Source organism: Marmota marmota, unplaced genomic scaffold, assembly GCF_001458135.2.
Source record: "Marmota marmota marmota unplaced genomic scaffold, marMar, whole genome shotgun sequence".
Taxonomy (NCBI): Eukaryota; Metazoa; Chordata; class Mammalia; order Rodentia; family Sciuridae; genus Marmota; species Marmota marmota.
In genome coordinates, this window is record NW_025999871.1 from 2,035,092 (window position 1) to 2,055,649 (window position 20,558).

Below are 20,558 nucleotides of genomic sequence, written 5' to 3' on the forward strand. Positions count from 1 at the left end.
ATTTTATAGAGAATTTTTGCATCTATGTTCATTGGAGATATTGGTTGGAAGTTCTCTTTTTTTTGATGTGTATTTGCCTGGTTTTGGAATCACGGTGATATTGACCTCACAGAATGAATTTGGAAGTGCTGCCTCTTTTTCTATTTTCTGAAATAAATTGAAGAGTATTGGTATTAGTTCTTCTTTAAAGGTCTTGTAGAATTCAGCTGGGTATCCATCTGGTCCTGAGCTTTTCTTGGTTGGTAGACTTCTGATGGCATCTTCTATTTCATTGCTTGAAATTGATCTGTTTAAATTGTGTATATCATTCTGATTCAATTTGGGTAAATTACACGACTCTAGAAATTTTTTGATGCCTTTGATATTTTCTGTTTTATGGAGTATAAGTTTTCAAAATAATTTCTAATTATCTTCTGTATTTCTTTAGTGTCTGTCATAATATTTTTTTCATTATATATGTTAGTAATTTGAGTTTTCTCTCTCCTTCTCTTCATTAGCATGGATAAGGTTCTGTCCATTTTATTTATTTTTTCAAAGAACAAACTTTTTGTTGTCAATTTTTTCAATTTTTTTGTTTTAATTTCATTGATTTCAGCTCTGATTTTAATTATTTCCTGTCTTCAACTGCTTTTGTTGTTGATATGTTCTTTTTTCTAGGGCTTTGAGATGTATTATTAAGTCATTTATTTGTAGACTTTTTCTTCTTTCAAGGAATTAATTCCTTGCAATGAACATACCCCTTAGAACTGCATTCATAGTGTCCCAGAGATTTTGATATGTTGTATCTGTGTTCTCATTCACCTCTAAAAATTTTTTAATCTTCTCCTTGATGTCTTCTGCAACCCATTGCTCATTCAGTAGCATATTATTTAGTGTCCAGATGTTGGAGTGGCTTTTATTTCTTATTTTATCATTGATTTCTAATTTCATTTTGTTATGATCTGATAGAATGCAGGGTAGTATCTCTACTGTTTTATATTTGCTAAGAGTTGCTTTGTCACGTAGCATATAGTCTATTTTAGAAAAGGATCCATTTGCTTCTGAGAAGAAAGTGTATGCTCTCATTGAAGGATAAAATATTCTGTATATGTCAGTTATCTAAGTTATTGATTGTGTTATTTAGTTCCATGGGTTTTTTCAGCTTTTGTTTGGAAGGTCTATCTAGTGATGAAAGAGGTGTGTTAAAGTCACCCAAAATTATTGTGTTGTGGTTTATTTGACTCTTGAACTTGAGAAAAGTTTGTTTGTTGAATGTAGATGTACTATTGTTTGGGGCATATATATTTATAGTTGTTAAGTTTTGTTGGTATATTGATATACTTTGAGCAGTATATAGTGTCCTTTTTTCCCTTTTTGATTGACTTTATTTTGAAGTCTACTTTATTTGATATGGGGATGGAAACCCTTGCTTGCTTCCACAGTCCCATGTGAGTGATATAATTTTTCCCAACCCTTCACCTTCAGTCTGTGGATATTTTTCCTATGAGATGAGTCTCTTGGAGGCAGCATATTGTTGGGTCTTTTTTTAAATCAAATCTGGTGGGGCAGTATTGGCAGCTTCCTTAAATCCGTCCAATAGTACTCTTCTATTGAACATACATCACTTAACCATAATTTTATCTATTACAAATGGAGACATTTTCTTATTGCTTCCCTGGTGGTCTAGTGGTTAGGATTCGGCACCACCGCAGCCTGTGTTCGATTCCCCGTCAGGGAAACAAAGCTTTTTCTTCAGAACAGTGAAGTAAAAATGGCTATTTCCTTTTAGAAAGGGAAAACTGAGTTTAATATTTTTCTTTTTGGTAGAGAGTAGTTATCAGAAATGAGCTTTCTACTGATTTTAAGTGCTGGTTGTGTTCTGGGCATTTTAAAATACAAAAGGAAAGAACAACTCAGGCAGCACTAAATGTTCCAAGAAGAGCCCCGGGCTGACAGAAGTTTGACACAAAGTTTCTAAGATTCCCCAAGGCTGTTTAAAATGACGCCTATCCACTAGAGGTGTGGTTCAAAGCCCCTCAGCCCCTCAGAGCGGTTTGAGTAGTCGTCGCTATGGAAAGAAGCCAGGTAATTCTCCCCATCCCAACACCTACCTTTTAATTTTGAAAATAATAGAAATAATTGAAATAATGCTACAACCAATTCAGTGTTGTCTTTATCTGAATTCACTTAATATTTTCTCAGTTCAATTAATATAATCCTTTCTCTCAAGAATGATATTCACAGGTCTCTGTACCGCCCTGGCAGCACCTGAAAGTTTCAGACTTGTCTTTATTCTATGGAACACCTGGAAAAATTGATATTAATATGTCCTCATTCACTAGTTCACATTTAAATTTCCCCTTGTTGCCTTTAAAAAACCATAGTTGCTTTTTTAGAAATTTTATTCTAGGAATTTTCTTTTTTCCCTTTCTTTTTCTTTTTTGCAGTACTGGCGATTGACCAGTACTGACTGGTACTGAGATAAATACTTGTTAGATTGTGAATCATAGATTTAAATGTAACATATAAAACGGTAATTCATTTTTAAACTAAACATACAGGAGAAATTCTTCAGGACCTTGGCCTGAGTGGAGTTCTTAGACATGACATAACTCAGATCTCATCAAAATTTCAAATTTGTCCCATGAAAGAGCTAGTTAATAAAATGAAAATACAAACTACACAGAGAAAAAAATCACAAACTACATTTCTGATAAAGAACTTTATCTAGACTATATAGAGATCTCTCAAAACTCAATAATATGAAAGCAAACCATTTAATTGGAAAATGAGCCAAAGACATGAGAGGATATTTCCAAAGAATGTTATAAAAAGATGTTTAACACTGTTGAAGTAAAAATCAAAACCACAGGAGATGTCAGCAATACTATTTAGCAGAATGCCCTGCCCCCACCCCAATATATACATTACCAAATGCTGGTGGGGAGGATGCAGAGATGCATTCAAATATTGTTGGTGGGAAGTAAAACGGCACAGCCATCCTGGAGAGAGTATGGCAATGTTTTAAAATCTAAATATGCACTTACCAAATAATTATATTTCTAGGCATTTATCCTTGAGAAATAGAAGCTTAGTTTTGCCCAAAAACTTACACATAAACATTCATTGCACTTTTTTTTGTGGAAGTCCCAAACTGGAAAAAGCCTAAAATTCCTCAATGGGTGAATGGTTAAATAAACTATGGCACTACTGTAATGGCACTCTGCCACAAAAACAAAACTATTGCTACAAAGAACAATTTGGATAGATCTCAGGGAGTTATTCTGAGTGAAAATTTCAATTTCAAAAGGTCATATACTATAGGATTGCATTTATATGACATTCTATAAATGACAAAATTCTAATAATGCTTAACAGATTAGCAGTTGCTAGGGCAGGGAGTGGGGTGTGACCATAAAGGGGTAAAACAAGGGAGATCTTTGTGCTAGTAGAAGAGCTCTTTATCATGTTTGTGATGGTAGTTAAAAGAATCTAATCTAAATAGAATTATACCCAAACATTGTACTAATGTAAAATTTCTGGTTTTGTTATACTATAATTTTGTAAAATGTAGCTATTGGTTGAAATTGGCCACACTGGGACCTGTTATTCTCTGTTACTTCCAGTGAGTCCATAATTAAAAAGAAATATCAGTTTCCTACATACTAGGTGTCATCATAACCCCCTGCAATTATAATCCAGGCAGAAGCCCACTTCTGGAATCCCAAAGTTCTTTCTGTTTTATCGATGATATACAACATAAACTGTTTCTTGTTATGCTTATTTTGTTGTATGTCTGAGTTCCTAAGCTTGTCTCCAAGTTCACTGTGGTAAGGATTTAAGTCTTGCCTGCCAGATTTCAGAGCTGTTATCAGAGTGGTTGTTTAATGCATGTGAATTTAATGTGTGCAGTGAGACAGTGGAGACTGTTAGACTATGGTGTCAATGGCTCTTGTGCAGCTGAGCTTCAAGTGAGGGAGGGGACAGATAATTACACTCTCTAGGGAGGTAATTGGGGCATGGGTGAGTCAGTCCTGGGAGAAACAATTTGTCCTGTGGCCTCAAGATTCCCTACACAGTCCTTTTGGGTATGCTCTGAATGTAAGGTCCTGACCACTCTTTGCTAGTACTGTTTCTCAGGGTTGTGTTTTAGCAGCAACCTTGGAGGATAAAAAGTGCCTATAATAAGAGCTGGGGATGCAGCTCAATGGTAAAGTGCTTGCCTTGCATGCACAAAGCTCTGAGTTTGATTCCCAGCAAGGGGAGAAAAAAGTGCTTAACCTTCACCCCCAAGAAAAAGCAGGCTTGAATACTTCTGTTACAATATTGTTAAACTCTCTGAGCTTAGTGCTCCTCAGCTTCCATACAAGTCCACTGCATATGTAGTATCTACCAGGATCCCTCTATCTTGCCCCCTTGGGACTTGGGAAGTTCTTGCAGCTTGACAGTGCCATGAGTCCTCTGTCTCTAACTCATGAGTCTTGTCAACTTCCATGAAACCTTGACAGGCTCATTTGTTAGACTGCAACTGACATAAAATTCCAGACCCTGCTAGAGTGGTTTTTCTGAGTAGCAGCATGCTGTACTGTCCTAGTTTTAGGCTCTAAACAGAAAGTCGGTATCTCAGGTGGTTCTGAAGGCCTTCCTGAAGGTACCTTGTTCCCCTTGATGATAAACTGTCCCCTAACTTCATAGCCACCTGGCCTCTTCCTGTGGCCTTTGAGTGATGAACTCATACCCCAAGAGGTCTTTTAGGGACAAAACCCAGGCCAGGTCACTGCCAAATGATGGGCTTCTTTAGATCTCATTCATACCCTGTCATTTCATTATCCCTGTGCTTGAAAGTTATCATCAGTATCAAATCAGTCTGTTTACTTCTTCACAGGACTGCCAGACAAGAAGACTCCGTGGGGGCGCAGAAAATATAGGAGGCAGAAGACAGCCCCCTGCCTTCTGAGAACATTGAATTCATTCAAACACTTCAGATGTTAATTGCTGAATGTCTGCAAAGTGAATTGTTAATTGTTTTAGGAGCATCAAAAAAAAAAAAAAAAACACACAAAAGAATAAGACCAAGAAGCTGAGCCTAGAAGAAGCAAGAGGATTTGTAGTTATATTTAGAGTTACGTTGAAGTTTAAACCACTTAGGACCAGCATTTGTGACCTCTTGGAGAATCAATTTTCATAATCTGTAATATGGAGTAGTACTGGAGTATATACCTCAAGGGCTATTGTAATAATTTGGAAAAAGCATTGAGCAGGTTGTTACTCACACAGTTGCCTCCAGGTAACTAAATTTCTACCCTCTCTTAAAATTCAAGGGCCTGGCCAGGCATTGCAGCAATCTCTAGTACCACAGGAAAAAAAAAAGGAATCAGCCATGGAAGGAAGAGGAGGGGAGGGAGGGGACTACTAGGGATAGACTCAGATTAAAGGAACAGAAACCAGAGCAAAGGACCCCAGGAAAGGGCATTAAAAGGCAAGAGTCTCTGTGGCCTTCCGAACTCAATTCTAAAATTATTTGGATATCACTCGGAACATAGATACAACACTTAATTTTAGTCTTAAATTCAACAAAAGCTTTATTGTTTTAATCATTACATCAAATATTCTTGTTGTTCAAATATTGTCAATAAATCCAAGGTCACGGGTGGTTAAATATTGTAGGGACTCCATTCATTGGCCTTGATTTGACATCTTTGGGCAAAGGTGAAGATAAAATGAGAGAGTGGGTTTTGAGTGTTTTCTTGTGGATCAAGGTGATTGGAATTACCCCAATTCTTAGGTGCTACAAGCTGGTTATAGATCACTTTTGGAGTAGGCCTTTTTTGTGTCCCCAGGATCCTTTGTCAAAGCCAAATCCACAGACTCTTGGATGCTCTTTGCTGCCCTGAGCCCTGATTTGATAGCTGTGTCAATCCAGCCATGGGGCAGGGCTGTGTGTTCACCAGCAAAGTGGACCCGCCCTTCTGGATGGCTGAGCTCCTGTGTGTAGTCCACATATTGGTAGGGAAGGAAGGAGGTGAACCCTCCCATGGAATAGGGGTCTTGGCTCCAGTGCTTGACCATGGAATAGGGGCACAGGGCCTGGAGCTGTTCTTTGGGGCGGTCATGGACAGCAGCTAGGTCATCCAAGATGACATCTACCACCTGGGCATCGTCCATGGCAGCAAAGAACATGGAATCATCATGCTTAGTATAGGAAGCCAGGATGACACCTGTGCCATTGGGGAAGATGTGACTGGGATAGTGGATAAAGCGGGCGGGGCGGTCGGTGCTAGACTCGCCACCGAATATGCCTTCTTGCTCCCAGAAACGCTGTGTGCAGGCCAGGATCACTTTGGTGGCACTGGTGTAGTGGACTGAACGTAGTGAATTCTCCTTGTTGAGAGAGAGGGGTGGCCGAAAACGGAGGAGCCGGGCAGCCTTGGCAGTGTTGGCCACCACCACAAAATCGGCAGTCAGACGTGACCTGGGCTGCAGAGGGTCAGCTGTCCTGAATGTGACATGGACATGGTCTCCAGACATCTCTACTTCCTCTGCTGGTGAGTGAAATAAGACTGTCCCTGGCAAGAGGGCATCATGAAGGGCCTGAGGGAATTGGTCAAAGCCTCCGACGATTTCATGGAATCTGAGAATGAGCAAGCAAAAGAGGAAAGAGAAACAGGTAGTTGGACAAGGCATGCAGAGGACAGGTCATTTGGACTGGACAGAGGTGAGTTCCCTAATGGACTGTACCGGTCATGTGTTAGGGAGATTTAACAGTTGGCAAAAGGATTAACAGCAGGCAGAATGTCAGCTTTAGGGAACTAGACAAAAGTGTTGCTTTGCGTTGATCAATCAGAAAAATGTAACCCTCTGAGCCTCTATAGCCCCTTACTCTTTGTTACTTTCCTCTGGTCCCCTTGGTGGTCACCTCCATGGAAGATGCCTGGTCTCGTGGCTGACAAAGACCCAGGATTCTTATGTATGGATTCAACCCCTTCCATGATGTCCTTACAGAGTGCAGCACAGGGTAGCCTTAAAGACTGCAGCCTAAACGCCACCAAGAACCTTCACTTGACCTTGATCTGTCTTCAGACTTCCTCACCTTCCTCTCTCCCCCTATGGCAGCTGTTGGCTTGAATTTAAATTGATTAATTCTGAATAAAAATGATGAGGGGAAGTGGGAGGATGCAGGTGGGGAAAGAAGAGGTCTGTAATCCATCAGGGCTCTCCCAGGCTTAGTTCTCCTCTGGCAAATGTCAGTACCTGTTTCGTCTGAAATGGGTCACAGAACCCCAAGTGAGAGTAAATCTCAGTTCATTTGATCTTCATTAGCTACAGATCACATAGCCAGTTACCCAGGGTGACTAGGGTCTGAGTTTGGCAGCCCTGATTATCTTTCAGATCTGAAAGATAGCAAGTTCCTCTTGCATGAACCTCTAAAGTAGGACTGAGGTCATGCTCTTTGTCACAGAAGAATAGGTAAGGGCCAGAGTAAAGCAGATCTATTGGCTCCTAAGAGCCCCTTAGCTAGAGGTTCTCAAAGTGGACTCCCAAGTCAGATAGCAACAGCATCACTGGAATATGTCAGAAATGCATGCTCTTGGGTCTCAGCGAAGGTTCACTGACTTTGGAAGTGATGCCCCATGTTTAAGAAGCACCCTCCCTCTGGTGGTTCTGAGGGGCATTGGCATTGGGAAACCCCTGCCTCCCCTCCTGTCACTCCCACTTTTCTTGGAGTTATCACTTGATTTATCTTGTCCTTCCTTCTACCCCTGTCCTCACTAGTAACTGGCCACCCGTGCCCCTTCTCTCCCCCCATTTCCCACCGAGATTCCTTAGAGAAGATGATCATGTCACGCAGAGTTTCTGTGAAGGACTCGTAGTAGCCAGCGTCTGTGTTCATCAGGTCCCCGATCATCTGCACTGCCCCATGACTCAGGTTCCCCACCTTGATCAGGTACTCCTGGGATCACGTTCAGGAAAAGAAGGCAACCAGGTCAGAATTTTTAGGGAGCTGACATGAGAACCATTGCCTCCCACCTGGGGGTAATGAGGAACAGAACTAGACAGGGTGGAATGACAGAAGTGCACTCAGCTGGGTCCCAGGTGCCTGGTTTGCACACAGGGCTCTGAGGACAATGCTCCAAATGGTCTCCATGTCCTAATAACAGGGACAAATAGCTAACGTTTGGTATGGATTTTAACCTACAGACCCTCTTCCAAGCCCTTTACATATATAATCCTCTTATATAATCCAAAGAAGCCCTATTTTACAGATGGGAAAGCTGAGGTCCAGTCTTCATGTCCATCTGTAACTGTATGGGGCCCAGACTGGCCTCTTTGATCTACCCAAAACACCAAGCCAGGAGGAAGGTGAATACCAAGTATTTGCTTCTCATCCTTCCCTGACCCTCGACTCCTACCCATTACCTGGCTGTCCTGGCCCCTGCACCAGAAAGTGACTATGAGGTTCTACTTCTAGTATATCCATTGGCCTGTGATTGTGCCCTGTGGTTTGCCCGTGCTCCTTTCTCCCAGGCAAGTCCTGGACATGACAAATCTGGTTGGAAAAGTTTCACCAATCAGGGTGGCTGATCAGATATCACAGGACTTTGACCCACCCAACTTCTGAAGCACCCAGTTCTGAAAGGCAAACCACCACCTCTATTGGAGCAGTCAGCCATGAATGGTTAGGATCTCCTCATAACCATTCAGCTTCCTCCTCAGCTGTCCAAATTTATGCACCCCCTTGCCCACTTTGCTCCCATCTCGGGAACAATCACTAGAGGCCAACTATCCTCCCCTAGCCAATCACATAGGTGCTCCCTTTCCAGTTAACTGCCTCCAGCTTCTCCATGCCAATAGCCTCCGATTGAGGCACATCTGAAACCTTCCCCTTGTGGCTGTGTGTGTGTGTGTGTGTGTGTGTGATGTGAGGATTGAACCCAGGGCCTAGCACATGTCAGGCAAGTGTTCTTCCTCTGAGCTATTCCTCCAGCCCCAGTCATCTCTTTTTGCACTATAGCCATGAGTACATCAATGATGGACCACGTATAGGACAGTGGTCCCAAGAAAGTATATAGCCTTGTGACATTGTAGCCATCTTTGTGTAACTAAGCATTATGATTTTTACTGAACTATGTCATCATCTAAGGATGCACTTCTGCGATGTTATCCCCCTCATTAAGCAATATATAACTGTATAAGGGCTTTCCCATACCTCTACCTGCCTTTGACTCTCTGCAAAAATGCAAGTGATGGTGGCAAGTTCCTTGAAATAGCAGGCTCTGACTTGCTATATCTTTGACCTTTGACTGCTGTCCTTGGAGTGGTCTTTTTAAAAATTTTCTTTCTTCCCTCCCTTCCTACCTTCCTCTCTACTCTCTCCTATCCTAATGGAGCTTACATTCAAGTAAAGGAGAGAGATTATAAAAAAGATAAACAAGTAAGGTGCAGTGTAGTAAGAACTAGGGTGGGTCGTCCCACTGGGGTGGTTTCTGGGTAGCTGTGACAGGGTGGCATGGTTAGCCATGGTTAGAGGGGAGCCTCAGGACTGACCTTGGTGGAGAAGGAGTCATACTTCTCCAGAATCTGGCTGCAGCTACTGTTCTTCAGCTCCTCCACCAGCTTGGCATGGAAGAAGGAGGAGGGGAGGACATTTTAGTGAAGGTCAGTTCCACACACACCCTAGACCCTGCTCCCACATACCCCCATGTTCCATGCTTGGCACTTGCTTCCACTCATCCTGGGTTTGTCTGAGGCATTCTTTATATTAGTCCTGAATGCAACACTCAGTCCTTCAGCTGGACTGGGGCGCTTGAGGGTGGAAACATTATCCCCTGTCTTGGACATATTCTGAGGTGTATAAAGCTGGAGCCAGGCTCCCTGTCAGCCTTGGAGCCCCCAGAATTGGGGAAGTCTATCTCCTTGTCCTTGTCTGAGGACATTTCTGCAGGCCTCTGGGGCCACTGTGAAAGGTGTGGACGCCTAAGGGCTTGGTCCCACTGAGCTGTTAAGTGACACTGGATGAGGTCCAAGAGCTGCGGAGTGCATGCTGAGCTTAGCAGGATATCACTCCAGCAAAGGCAGGGCATCTGGACAGAGGCCTTCTGTGGAAGTTATGTCCCAGAGCTCAGCTGTCACACTGAGGTCCTTTTGGGTCCCAGGTCAGGAAAGAAAAAGGCACTGTCAGTGCTGAGTAAACATTGGTCAGTTAGAAAAAGGTGTGCAGATATTCCAGACAGGGCCCATCATTGATTTTCCTCCTTGACCACATATCAATAATGATGACAATTATAATTCAAGATTGGCCATATGCCTTGCAAAGTTCTTATCACTTTATATGCATTTTCTCACTTAATCTTCACAACCAGGCTGGGAGAGAGGCTCTAGCCTTATGATTGTTTTATAGAAGTTGGAACAGAGAGATGGCAAGCATCTTGTCCAGGGTCACACAGTACATTCAAATAGAGTCCAGCTTGTAGGTCTCTCTCTGCCTTAAACCTAGATCTGCCATGATGATCTCAAAGGCAGCTAGCTTTGCACATGTCTGTACATGTGAAGACCTTTGGGATCTGAAAATGCACAATGACTGCTGAGATGGGAGGTCATGGGAGGGAGGCAAGGTTGACAGACCAAGCTAGTGGAGCCCTCCTGCACATGGGCCTGGGGTCCACGGAGAGAAACTTTAGGAAGTTTGCACAAGATGTCTTTGAAGAAGGTGATGGCCTGCATGGAGGTCACTGATTCCTACTTTGGCTTACCTTTCTGAATGCTTCATCAAAGAGCTGGTCACCTGTCTTCCCCACCTCATCTGCTTTGACTGAGTACCCTAGCAGGCTGGGGTCAGCCTGCACAATCCCCATGCGCTGCCGCACTCCATTGATCAGCACCCAGGTCTGGTTGTTGGAGGGGAAAAACTCCTTGAGGGTCAGCTCCAATTTCCTGATAAACTCATGACAGAGCCTGTGGAGTGAGTCAGAGACTGATCCAGGATGAGGAAGCAACCAGTCTTCCCTGCTCCCTGTGCTCACGTCCTGCCCCTACTGGATTCCCTGGGGCCCTCTCTGACCTCCCTGCACAGAAGGAATGCTAGGCTACCTAGTTGCTATGCCAAGTTGCTATGCCAAGCTATGGCTATGTGACCAAGAGGAAACTGGGTACCCATTCTTGTGGTCACAACACAACAGGCTGGCCCTCTTTGCTGGCTGAGATCTCTCTCACTTTGTTTGAGGCTTGTAGTCTTCAGACTTTTAGGTGTGGCCCCTCCAGGTCCAGGAGATACTATGAAGATGTGTAGAGAGAGTGTCCCCTGGATTTATCCTCCCTAGAGGCTGTGTGTATCATGAGTCTTCCAGTCTGCATTCTCCTTATTCCTGCTCACCCACCCCTTCATGATGGCCCTCCCGAAGTGGGCTCCCACAAGACACCACTTTCTCCCAGAAGGATGTTCATATTTCTATCGTTAGCAGGCCTCACAGACTGCCTTTTTACTTTCCCAGGAGTTCTCCTATCCCAATTATCTTTTGTGATCCTCAACAGGTGCAGTTATGTCTGTTCTCTATATTAGAACATTGAGGCTGGGAGAGGTTTCGAGGTAGCTGTGGAGCTATGAAATGAGTTGGCATAGGTCCTGTCCTTGTTGTTAGCAGCCTATATCCTGGTCTTCCCCATCCACCCCCACTTCTCTCAATCATACCTGTGGTTGATGGGGATCCTCATGGCACCCAACTCTATGTACAACTGTGTTCCAGGAACTCTATGGGTCTCAATTCTGCCACCTACATGCCCTGAAGCCTCCAGGACAGTCACCTAGAAAGATAAGTATTTATAGAAATCAACTAGGCCAGCCGTGTCCCCGCCATACAACCCCCTCTTCCTCCCTCCAGGCAGGCCCAGATTTGCCTCTTTCTGAAGTCTGTCTCTGTCATAGATACAGACCAATTGCTCTCCTACCCCTTCCATCCCAGCCTAGAGTCCTAGACTTAGTCTTTGGCTCCAGTTCCACTGGGCTATCCACCACCTGCAGCCACCTCCCTGCTCAGAGTCCAAGATCCCTATGAGGTACTCTCCCAAGCACCATTGTGTACCTGGTGGCCAGCATCCTGCAAAATCTTGGCAGCTGTGAGTCCAGCCATGCCTGCCCCAATCACCACTATCCGTTTCTTTTCAGCTGTCTGCCCCAGCCCGTCTTGAGCCAGCTGTAGTAGTTCTTCATACTGGGGGTCTTCAAAGCATTTGACAAGGTCATCATCAAAGGCCTGGGTACTCGCGCCCAGCACAGACAGAAGGGCCAGGACCAGAAAGCCTGGAACATAGTTTGGAGATGGCAGTCAGGCAAATAGCTGGGGACCAAGGAAGCCAGCCTTAATCCTTGATCAGTGGAGGATCATATCACTGAACCTGTAATGCAACATCCTGGGAATTCCTGTTTCTTTCCTCGCTACCAGAGTGTGCATTAGCCATGGACCTTCCCATGCTTGCTTTCCATGGGGAGATCAATGCCCTCCATTCAGGGAGAGACACAGGCTGCATATCTGTCCCCGAGGACCTGCCATCACCTCAGCCAGCTGGACTTCCATGTAGGAGGCCAAGCCCTCCACTGACTAGAAGACAGGTGAGATAGCTCTACCCTTTACGTTGGGTTTCCTTATCTCCCCCTTGGGGTTGATAAAATGTTTGTTACAATGGGAAGACCTTACCTCACTGCAGCTAAGTAAGGATGGGGTAAGACATTGTTTAATAAACTTACATTCTCTGAGGTGTGCAAGGTAGGCTACCAGCTTTCCAAGACCCAGAGGAACATCCTGGGGTCATCTCTTAGAGATGACCAAGGGTTGTTGAGTTTAAAGAATTTTCTAGACCTAGCCTCCATTTCCACAGTTGTCTTCCATTTTATTCTGGCTCTGTTCTGAGAGAGATGTGCCATAACTTCCCCCTAGGGTCCTATAAAAGGTGTATGTCTTGTGATTGTTTCGTTCCTATTTTCAAAACTATTTATCTGTGCTATGGGCTGAATTGCATATTCCCAAAATTCATATGTTGAAGGCTTAATCTCTAGTACTTCATAATAGTGACTCTATTTATAGATGGAAGCCCTTAACAGTTGATTAAGGTAAAACGAGGCTGTTAGGATAGATCCTGTTCCAATCTGATTGATGTCCTTATAAGAAGAGGAAATTTGGACACAGAAAGGGACACCAGGGATGTGTACACAGAGGAAATAACTTGTGGGAAGATAGTTATCAGGAAGCCAAAGAGAGGTCTTAAATCAAACCTGCTGATGCCTTGATCTGGGACAGCCAGACACCAGAACCATGAGAAAATAAATTTCTCTTATTTAAGCCACTCAGTCTGTGGTATTTTGTTATGGCAACCTGAGCTGACTAAAATAGTTTATTCCTTTTCTCCCCACATGTGGAGAAGAAAAGATGATTGGTTCTTACCCAACTCTCTCAAGTCAGATAGCCACAGACCTTGGAAGAAAATTTGCATTCATTTTTCTTCTTAAAATTTTTTTGGTGTTAGGAATCAAAGCCAGGGCCTTGCAAATGCTAGGCAAGTGCTCTATCAACTGAACTATATCCCCACCCATATTTGCTTTTCATGTAAATCCACACAAGGAATGTGTGAATGTCCCTTGGTCTTCAATCTCAGGATTTTTATTTAATTTGGGCTATCCTTCTTTCTTGGTTTGCCATAGGATTGGTATTCACATTACAAAAAATAAAGGCACATAGGGACTCATCATTTGTCTCCTTCTGGATATAATTTCTCACTCTCCCATTTCATTTCAATCATCACCATTAAGTTTGTGTGGTCCTGCTGATTCTTGCATGAAGTATGTTAAATAATTTCTAACCTCTTGTCTTCTCCATCTTGAAACAGAAATCAGTCCCTACTGCACAGAGTGTGCCTCCTGAGAAGCACCTAACGTATTTGTGGAATGTAGGGGTGGTAGAAAAACTAATGGATGGAAAGATGGGGGCACAAATAAATGAGTGCATGGATAGACAGTGGGATGGACAGTGGGAAGGATGTGTGCACAGAGAGGCTTTGGGGCCTCCAGCCTCTGCATTTCATCACAGATTCCAGCTGGTGGGCCACTCCCAGCCTGGACTTGTGCTCTCTGGTCCTTGAGACCACCATTTAAAAAATTATTTATTTTTTGGTTCTTTTCAATTATATATGACACCAGAATCCACTTTGCTATGATTATGCAAGCATGGAGTATATGTTACTCTAGTTAGAATCCCAGTCTTAAGGATGTACATGGTGGTGAGATTCACTGTGTTGTTTTCACATATGTACATGGGAAAACTGTGTCAGATTCATTCCACTGTCTCCTTTGCTCATCTCCCCTCCCTTCCCTCAATTCCTCTTTGTCTACTGCTCTTCTAGTCTTTCCCTCACTCCTCCTTCTATTGTGGGTTAGCATCCACCTATCAGAGAAAACATTCCCCCCCTTTTTTTGTGGGGATCCTTCCGTCCACCTTTCCCCTGTCTCTGGCCGAGGACTTCACCTGCTTCTCCAGCTTCCTTCTGTGAACCTGTGTGTTTGGCTTTCTCATTCCTTTTACTCTGTCCACACACATGCACACCTCTCAGAATTCAGCCTCTCTCCGCCCTCAGGAATCGTACATCTTTTCTTTCTTCAAGGAATGGGAATAGGGCTTATTCCTTGTCTCTTTCTTTGAAAAGAGAGTAGAATCTGACTCATTCTGAATTCCCAAGTTTTGGTCTTTTTTCCCCCCTTGGGATGTTTATAATTATTTCATTACTTACTTATTTGTGGTACTTATTGATTGAATACAGGGCCTCTCTCATGTTAGGCAGGTGCTGTACCACTGAGTTATATACCTAGCCTTCCAAAAACATTTTTATTGTTATTATTTACTAATTAATTTATTTTATGGTACTGAGGATTGAACCCAGGACCTCACACATGCTATGCAAGGACTCTGCCACTGAACTATATCCTTAACCCTTCCAAATTAAAAAAAAATGATTTTTTATTTTGCTAAGTTGTCCAGGCTGGCCTCTAATTTAGAATCCTGTAGCCTCAGCTTCCTGAATAGCTGGGATTACTGGCATGTGCCACATACAGTCTATTTTAATTTTTGATTAATATATATTGATTTTACATATTCATAGGATTCAGTGTGATGCTTCCCACACATGCATACATGCATTGATCATTCCAATAGCATCTCTGTATGACTTGAAAATGGTACTTGAAATTGTCAGCAATTCCATTCCTTAAGGAAACCATAGATTCATGGCTGGACCGTCTAGGAAACACAAATGCTTTGAGGTATTTTCTCAAAGGTGAGGGGTAAGTTTCCATGGAGAAAGCCCCCTCTTCTATCAGTTGTCTTGCCCTGTAGAGTCAGCTCTGCAGAGTCAGCTCATTAGGGCAGACGGCTCCTCCTTGGCCATAGAGAACAGAACAGAGCATCTTTGCTTGAGGAGTTATCAAAACAATCCAGAATAGCCTTGATTTCACACAGAAGAAACCAGACCCAGAAATCCATGGAGACACACAGGTATTTACTATTTGCAAAGAGAAACCAACACCAGACCCACAGCCCTAGCACTCCTCCACATGCCTCCTGAGCGAATCAACAACCTGCCTTAAAGAATTGTTGTGTTCTGTTTTGGAGGTGGGGGGACTACTAAGCAGCCCAGATGCCTGCTCTGAGAGTTAAAAATCAGATATTTCCTGTTCACTCTGAATAGAAGCTGTGCACAATTATTACATGTCAATTAAACAGAAAATACCTCCATAACTTCTGACTTTTTGTCCCCTATTGGTTTGGAAAGCAGGATCACCAGAGCAGGTTAATGGGAGATAAGAATGGAAGACTGGGAGGAAGAGGGATGGCCCAGAATCCTGGCCTTGTGGGCTCCCTCTGGGTACTCACAGAAGCTCAGCATGGTTCTCAGTTCCCCAGGATCTGGAGCTGGATCAGGTCCTTATAGGGCTCTGAGGATTGTCTGAAAGATGTGAGCAGAGTCAGAGATATTTATGGCCTGTTCCTGCCTCTCAACTTCTTAGTTCCTACCCTTAAGTCACAACACCCACTGGAAGCCTGCCAGGGAGGAGGCCCTGGACAAGAGAGGCTTGGGTCCTGGGGGAAGTAGGCACAACCTAGTGCTCTTCTAATCTCCACTTACCAGATCTGCCCACCTTGCCTCCCACTACTCTGTCAAGTGGCCCTTACTCTGTCAGTTTCCTTGGCTAGAAACCCTAAGGAAGGTTTGAGTCCTCCTTTCCTAAGTCTCTGTGTTCAGGGTTTCCAGCTTCCTTAAGCTCTGCCTTCCCAGGCCACTTACCATGGTACCCATTCTTTGCTTAGGTTCCCTCTCCCACCTAGCTTGTGGGGTTCTCTCCCTCTGCCCCTTCACAGTCACTGCAGCTGGGCCCTTCTTTGCCTTGGCCACTTCTAGAGTGACAGTTGTAAATGCAAATCAGGTTTGGCAGCTCCCTCTCTCCCTCTCTTTTTAATATTTTTGTAGTGGGGATTGAACACAGGGCCACATGCATGCTAAAGCAAGATCTACCACTGAGCTACCCCCTCAACCCCAAACTTGCTCCTGGAAACCTTTGATACTTTTATTTATTCTGCTGGCTAAAGAATAATCTATCAAGGAACTTGTTACTTTAGCAAGGACGCCTGTTGGAGTGCTGGGTAGGCAGTGGTGCTTCAGTGAATACTCTCTCAATGAACACATAAAGGAGGTGTGAGGTTCAGTACCCAACACTGTGGCCACCAGGGACTCTGTTTTCCAAACTGACAACATCCAGAAGACAGCCTATCCTATCCTCTTCTCCCACATTGTCTCTTCATAAACTTGTCTTCTTAGCCAAAAGTGCCTATGTCTCAACCCCTCACGGTGCTTCAGGATGTTTACAACAGAGATTTCTCTATCTGGGGCTTAATTAGTCCTATGCTTCCTGCTCCCAAGTGCATTTTGTCCCCCACCCACTCAACTTCCAGGACTCCCAGTGTTTTTTCCTTGTAGCCTTTCTGGGAACTGTCACCTTCCTCCTTTGCCATGCCCTTTGCAGGGTGGTGAGGGTTTGGGCTGTCAGGGGTGTGGCAAGGGCGTGCAGAGACTGGAATAGTCTGGGCTGGAGAGAAGGGGTAGGGCTTGAGCTGGTAGAAAGTGGAGGTGGGTGAGGGGGAGTAAATGTGTTAAGGCATAAGCACTAGCTGCTGTCAGTCTTGCTGTCTGCCCTCTGAATCCCAGGGCTGTGAAGGAGTTCCTTAAGCTTGGCCATACTCAGCAAGGAGCTAGCAAAGATATTCAGCAGGAATGCTGGCATCCAGTTTTAGGCCTTTCTAATTCCTTCTAGAAGTGCTCCAACTCTATCACCTCTCTTATGCACAGTAACCAGAGTGGACAGATCCTCAATGTGCTGGGTATTTTTGGAGATAGGCGTAGCACCAGCCAACAAGCAGGTCAGCCCTGTCACCTCTTAAGCAGATAGTACTCTGCTCATCTCTAAAGATCTCTGGGAATAAAGTTGAACAAAAGACACCAGACAAATGACACCTACTTGTTACTCTCCTTACATGATGTTTAAACACAGGAAGAACTAACCAGTGGGGATGAAAGTGATAACAGGGCTTATCTTTTGGAAGCATTTCCTAGAATGAGCATAGCGGAACTTTCTGAGAGTAATGGAAATCATTTTACCTGAGTGGTAGTTACTCTCAAGTGTTTCACCAATTAAGATGTCTGTGTTTTACTGTGTAAAAATTCAAAACCATAAAAGGCACCCCCTATGCTAAATTTTTTTTTCTAGGTTAAAAAAAGAAAAAAATGAAGGAGAGAGACAAGAGTGGAGGAGATAGAAGATAAATACAGTAACTATATAGTATGTCAGATGGTGAAAAGCATTCTGGAAAAAGTAAAGTGGGCAGGGAGCTGGGCAGGATGGTGGAGCCCAGAGCAAAAGGGGGAGCCAGAGGCCAAGGAGTCAGAGGCTGCTGGGGATTTGGGCTCACATCTGTTGAGAGCCTTCTTGGGCTGTGCCTTGCCTACCTTGCTTCTAGGAACTGATTAAGGCCTGAGAAGCCCTAAGCACTGATAGGTGGAATTCTAAGTAAAACATGGCTAAACTCCTATAGATGAAAGTCTACAAAGTTATTTTTTAGTTTGTTTGTTTATTTATTTATTTATTTATTTTTAAAATCCAATATTAAATTGCTGGGGAAACCTCATTCTCTTGTGGGGGGTGTTTTTTTGTGGCCAGGGCCTGGGATGGGAGTTTGACCTCACTCTTACTATTCCAGCTCTGATGATTTTACTCACCCCACATCCCACACACTTGGAAGCAGGTCCTCTTATTACTGTTGTTTCTTGATGAGGAAATAAGACTTACAGGAATGGGGAACTTGCTAAGATGGCCCAAATCACATCACAAGTGTGTGTCAGAAATGAGACACACATGAGCTTCCTTTTGGCTCTTCCTGGCTTCTGAAAATGTGTCAAACACTGGGGGTGGGGTGGGGTGGTGGGGACTCTGGCAGGGCCACAGAACCAGAAGAAATAAGTCAAACATCTTGTTCAACCTCTGGTGCTGAGGTTGTAACACAGCCTGACGCACAAGCACGCATTAAGGCTCAGTGAGCAAGTCAGCTTTCAAGGGTGGGCTGTTGGGATGGAGCTGCCTCAGAAACTTCTGGCTGCAAGGTAGGCACCCTCCAGGAAGGTGGGAAATGGCTGCTACAAGTGTGTCCTGAGGACCTGTGTTTTGACTGAGGGGCACTAGCTATGTATGTTAGTGCTGCTGGCTCTCCCAGTCACTGGTGTGTTGGTGGAGGTGAGTCCACTCGGGGCCTCGCCCAATCAAGCCTCTGTTCTTCTGATCCACTCAGAGCAGAGCCTGGAGCAAGGCTGCATGTAGAAGTGTTGTCCAAGGGAGGGCCTGACCAGACCACTGGCATGTGGCTGGGAGACTGTCCTGGGGGACCCTATCCTAGGGGTCCTGTTTTGGAAAATCTTGTCCTGGTGGCCTTGTCCTAGGAGATCCTGTTCTGGGGGGCCTGTCCTAGGGGGCCTGTCTAGGAGAGATTGTCCTGGGGGAGCCTGTTTTGGGAGCCTGCCCAAGGACGCTTGTCTTAGGGCAGCCTGACTTGCTTGTCCTCTGATGGGAGGGAAAAGAGCTTGGAGAAGGGAACTCTCTTGGGGACTCTGGCAGGGACTCTGATCTCCCCAAAATCATCCCCATGGGTGAATCTGTTTACTGTAGGAGAACTGGTGGAGGTGGGAAGAGAATGGGAGGAGGAGAGGAAGGATGCAGGAGCAGGAAGGAGCAGGGTACTGAGTTAGTAAAGGGGGAGACCTCAAGCAAGTTCCCTTCCTGGCAGCCCTTTGAGGACCTGCCATTAGCCCCCAGCTTGCCTTCCTCTTTGTGTACCTTGTCTGTCTCCTCCATAGCCACTCCTTGGGGTAGGTGAGAATCACCGAGAGCCCTGTCTTCTCATGTTCCCCTGCATCATATACACAAAAAGCAATTGTCACTAATCCTTGCCCTGGCTCCTTCCTTTTGGCACTGCTGCCCTGCCCTGCCCTCCACAGAGGTATCAAGTGTGTGAAGTGAGGCCCAACAATGGGACTATGTGGGTCACAGTACCCCAAGCACACCACCACTGCCTTTGCCTCTCCACTTGAGGACTCTACCCACTTTCTACTGCAAGAACAGTAGGGGACCTCAAAAAACTTAATGGAGGTGGGAGTTGGGGTGAAGCATGCAGAGCAGGAAGGAGGAAGAGAGAACAGGGACCCAGGAGAACAGATTGCTACCCATAAAACATAGTGGGGCAGACACAACTTACACTTCCAGACCACACCTCCTCCCCACACACATACACCCTTCTTCTCTGGGCTACTCTAGGACCATCTTACCTTTATGAGAAGATGAAATGACAAGAGGCAGAGAGAAGGGACCCTCCTTGGATCACAGAAGTGGGGGCTTACTCCACCCCAATCCTCATGCCATCCTTTCTCACTGGCACCCTGTCTGATTCCTCACCAAGAAAACAGCTCTATGGATGATGTGGCCAATGGGGGTCCTGGTCCAGGTGGAGAAGGACTGGACCTCAGGTACACATACCTCCTTCTGGGAAGGCAGGACAATTAGAGGAAAGAAAAGAGTCTTTGCATGTTTATCCTAAAAGTTTGTGCTGTGACAAAATATAGGGATTGAGACACCTGGGAGCTTGCCTGGGGCCTGTAGCACCCATGTCTACAAAGCCAGGGCTTGAGCCAAGTCATGGGTGTCTGGGAGGGTAGGTGGAGATCAGAGTCCTGGATAAGGACTTTCCTGTTGTGCTCCTCGTAATCAACCTATGGTCTGGATCTTCATGCAGTTGAGTTTCCTGATCTCTCCCCTGATTTCCAGATCTTTGCTGACAGGTCCTACCAGAGAAGTTTGGGGAAGAGAAAGGAAGCGGGTGGGATTTAGATTGTGCTGTTAATCCAAACCAAATGCCAGTGCCTCTGTACCAGACATCCAATAAGATGTTCTCATCCTGATGCAATTGTTGGCCTGGTTCAAGAGAGTGGACCAATCTTTGGCT

At 44.6% G+C, this 20,558-nt stretch overlaps 1 protein-coding gene across 1 annotated transcript; it reads right to left on the reverse strand.

Annotated features, from left to right (window-relative positions):
* Positions 1–5,402: 5,402 nt before the first annotated feature.
* Positions 5,403–15,959, reverse strand: LOC107159769 (L-amino-acid oxidase-like). The gene is made up of 7 exons (XM_048784479.1): positions 15,891–15,959; positions 12,057–12,274; positions 11,666–11,778; positions 10,731–10,932; positions 9,526–9,594; positions 7,794–7,930; positions 5,403–6,610 (listed from the first exon to the last, which is right to left on the reverse strand). Exons 1-7 carry the CDS (start codon positions 15,901–15,903, stop codon positions 5,779–5,781), a joined length of 1,584 nt encoding a protein of 527 aa, XP_048640436.1. The 5' UTR covers positions 15,904–15,959; the 3' UTR covers positions 5,403–5,778.
* Positions 15,960–20,558: the final 4,599 nt, after the last annotated feature.